The sequence below is a fragment of the Pyxicephalus adspersus genome, chromosome 5 (assembly GCF_032062135.1).
Source record: "Pyxicephalus adspersus chromosome 5, UCB_Pads_2.0, whole genome shotgun sequence".
Lineage (NCBI taxonomy): Eukaryota > Metazoa > Chordata > Amphibia > Anura > Pyxicephalidae > Pyxicephalus > Pyxicephalus adspersus.
The window spans coordinates 444,856-446,506 of NC_092862.1; the positions used below are offsets into that span (position 1 = coordinate 444,856).

A 1,651-nucleotide genomic window follows, 5' to 3' on the forward strand; every position below is an offset into this window, starting at 1 on the left:
GTTAAGGAAGCTATGTACAGCACTCTGCCCACCCCTCCTATCAGCTGAGTTCTGCTTGTATGTAGCCACTGGAAGACAGAGGATTGGTAATAGGGCCTTCCAATGTGTCTCGTTCACACGTCATAATGTACATTACACAAATAGGACTGGTATAGCGCCAACATATTACGCAGCGATGTACATGAGATAGGGAATATACATACAGACGGATTCCACACACTACATGAGAACGGGTGGGATTGTCTCTTATCCCTTAGAAGCCCCCCATATACATAGGAGGGGGCAGGGACACGTTACTGCCAACCCCTCCTCCTGCTGTTCTGTCCTATTAGTGCCTGACAGGGGCCGGCCCAACCCAATACTGAACATGATTATGTAATGGAAGATTACCCTACAGCCCCTTCCATCTTTTACACTTTTATTACCCCCATGTGTCACACTCTAGATGTGCAGAGGGGCAAAGCTAAGGTATGATGCCCTGGATCCCGCCACTACACTGACCTTGCTCCTGTAGGAAGATCATTCTGTCCAGCAGTATCAGAGTCTCCACTAGGGGCGCCAGCAGCAGGGCCAGGCTGAAGAACACAACGACATTCTGCTGCTGAGACAACATCTGCCCCACGGCCGCCTCGTCCAGGGGGGTATCGGGGTCCAGCCCGACCCGTTCCAGGCCTTGCCTGGCGTATCTATAGGAGACATGAATGCAATGATGAGGGGGGAGAAGGAGAGGGCAGCAGGGTACGATCTGAAATGAAGGTGTATATTGCAGCAACACTGATATCGTATTCTATCTTTTGAGGGATTATTCATTTTGTGTCCACCCCCCCCCCCCACAAAGTAAATTTCTATGATCCCCCCCAGCAGGGGTAAATTTGTAACCCCCCCCCATCCTTACTCAGTGAAGGGCAGATTGTGGGCCTTTTTGATGGTTTGTACCCCGGCCCGTTTCCTGGCAGGATCCACGCTCCTGATGATGGTCTCCAGCACGGCGCGGTAACAATGAGTTTTTAGGATGTCGGTGTCCCCGGTCAGACGTTGGGTGAATTCCTCTATAGCGTGACACGCCACCTCCCGGGATTTATAGGACAGTTTGTGCCCCGGGAGGCCGGACACCCAGGAGCTCATTGGGTACCCAAACTCCCGAATACCCGAGTCAGCTGACCAGACCCCGGGGGGGTGGGGCACCTCCAGTGTGCTCAGCTTCATATAGCAGCACCCCACCGATGTGATGCCAACAATTTGGGGGCAGCGGGCAAAATGACGCAACATCGCCACACTGAGGTCACCACAGGCATGAAGCCCCGATAATAAAATCCTGCGCCCCCCTCTGATACCCCCAGATATATTGTGGGGGGGCTCCGGGCTCCTGACACCCCCTGGAGAACAATCATGTAATGAGGCCGCCATATTGTTCACTCCTGGGATTTGTAGTCCGCTCTCCTCTGCGTTGTCAGATAATTGGTGCACAAATACTTCCCACGGGGCCTGGGGGTCAACGTGAGCCAAGACGTGACGGGGGGGACGCGGGAAGCAAGGGCCACTCACATCCAATCCAGAAATCTGATAAAACAATAAAATATTGGGGGCAATCAGAGAGATGAAAGATAAAGAAATTCACATTCACAGGGGAAAGATTCTGTGAATAATAAAA

The 1,651-nt window shown here is 52.3% G+C and overlaps 1 protein-coding gene across 1 annotated transcript in view; it reads right to left on the minus strand.

Moving 5' to 3' along the window:
- Positions 1-463: 463 nt before the first annotated feature.
- The window catches only part of METTL25B (methyltransferase like 25B), a 6,141-nt gene continuing 4,953 nt past the window's right edge, over positions 464-1,651 (minus strand). Inside the window, exons 6-7 of the mRNA XM_072413190.1 lie at positions 896-1,560; positions 464-686 (exon numbers count right to left, since the gene is read on the minus strand). Coding sequence (XP_072269291.1) covers positions 464-686; positions 896-1,560 — 888 coding nt within the window. The remainder of the gene's footprint in view (positions 687-895; positions 1,561-1,651) is intronic.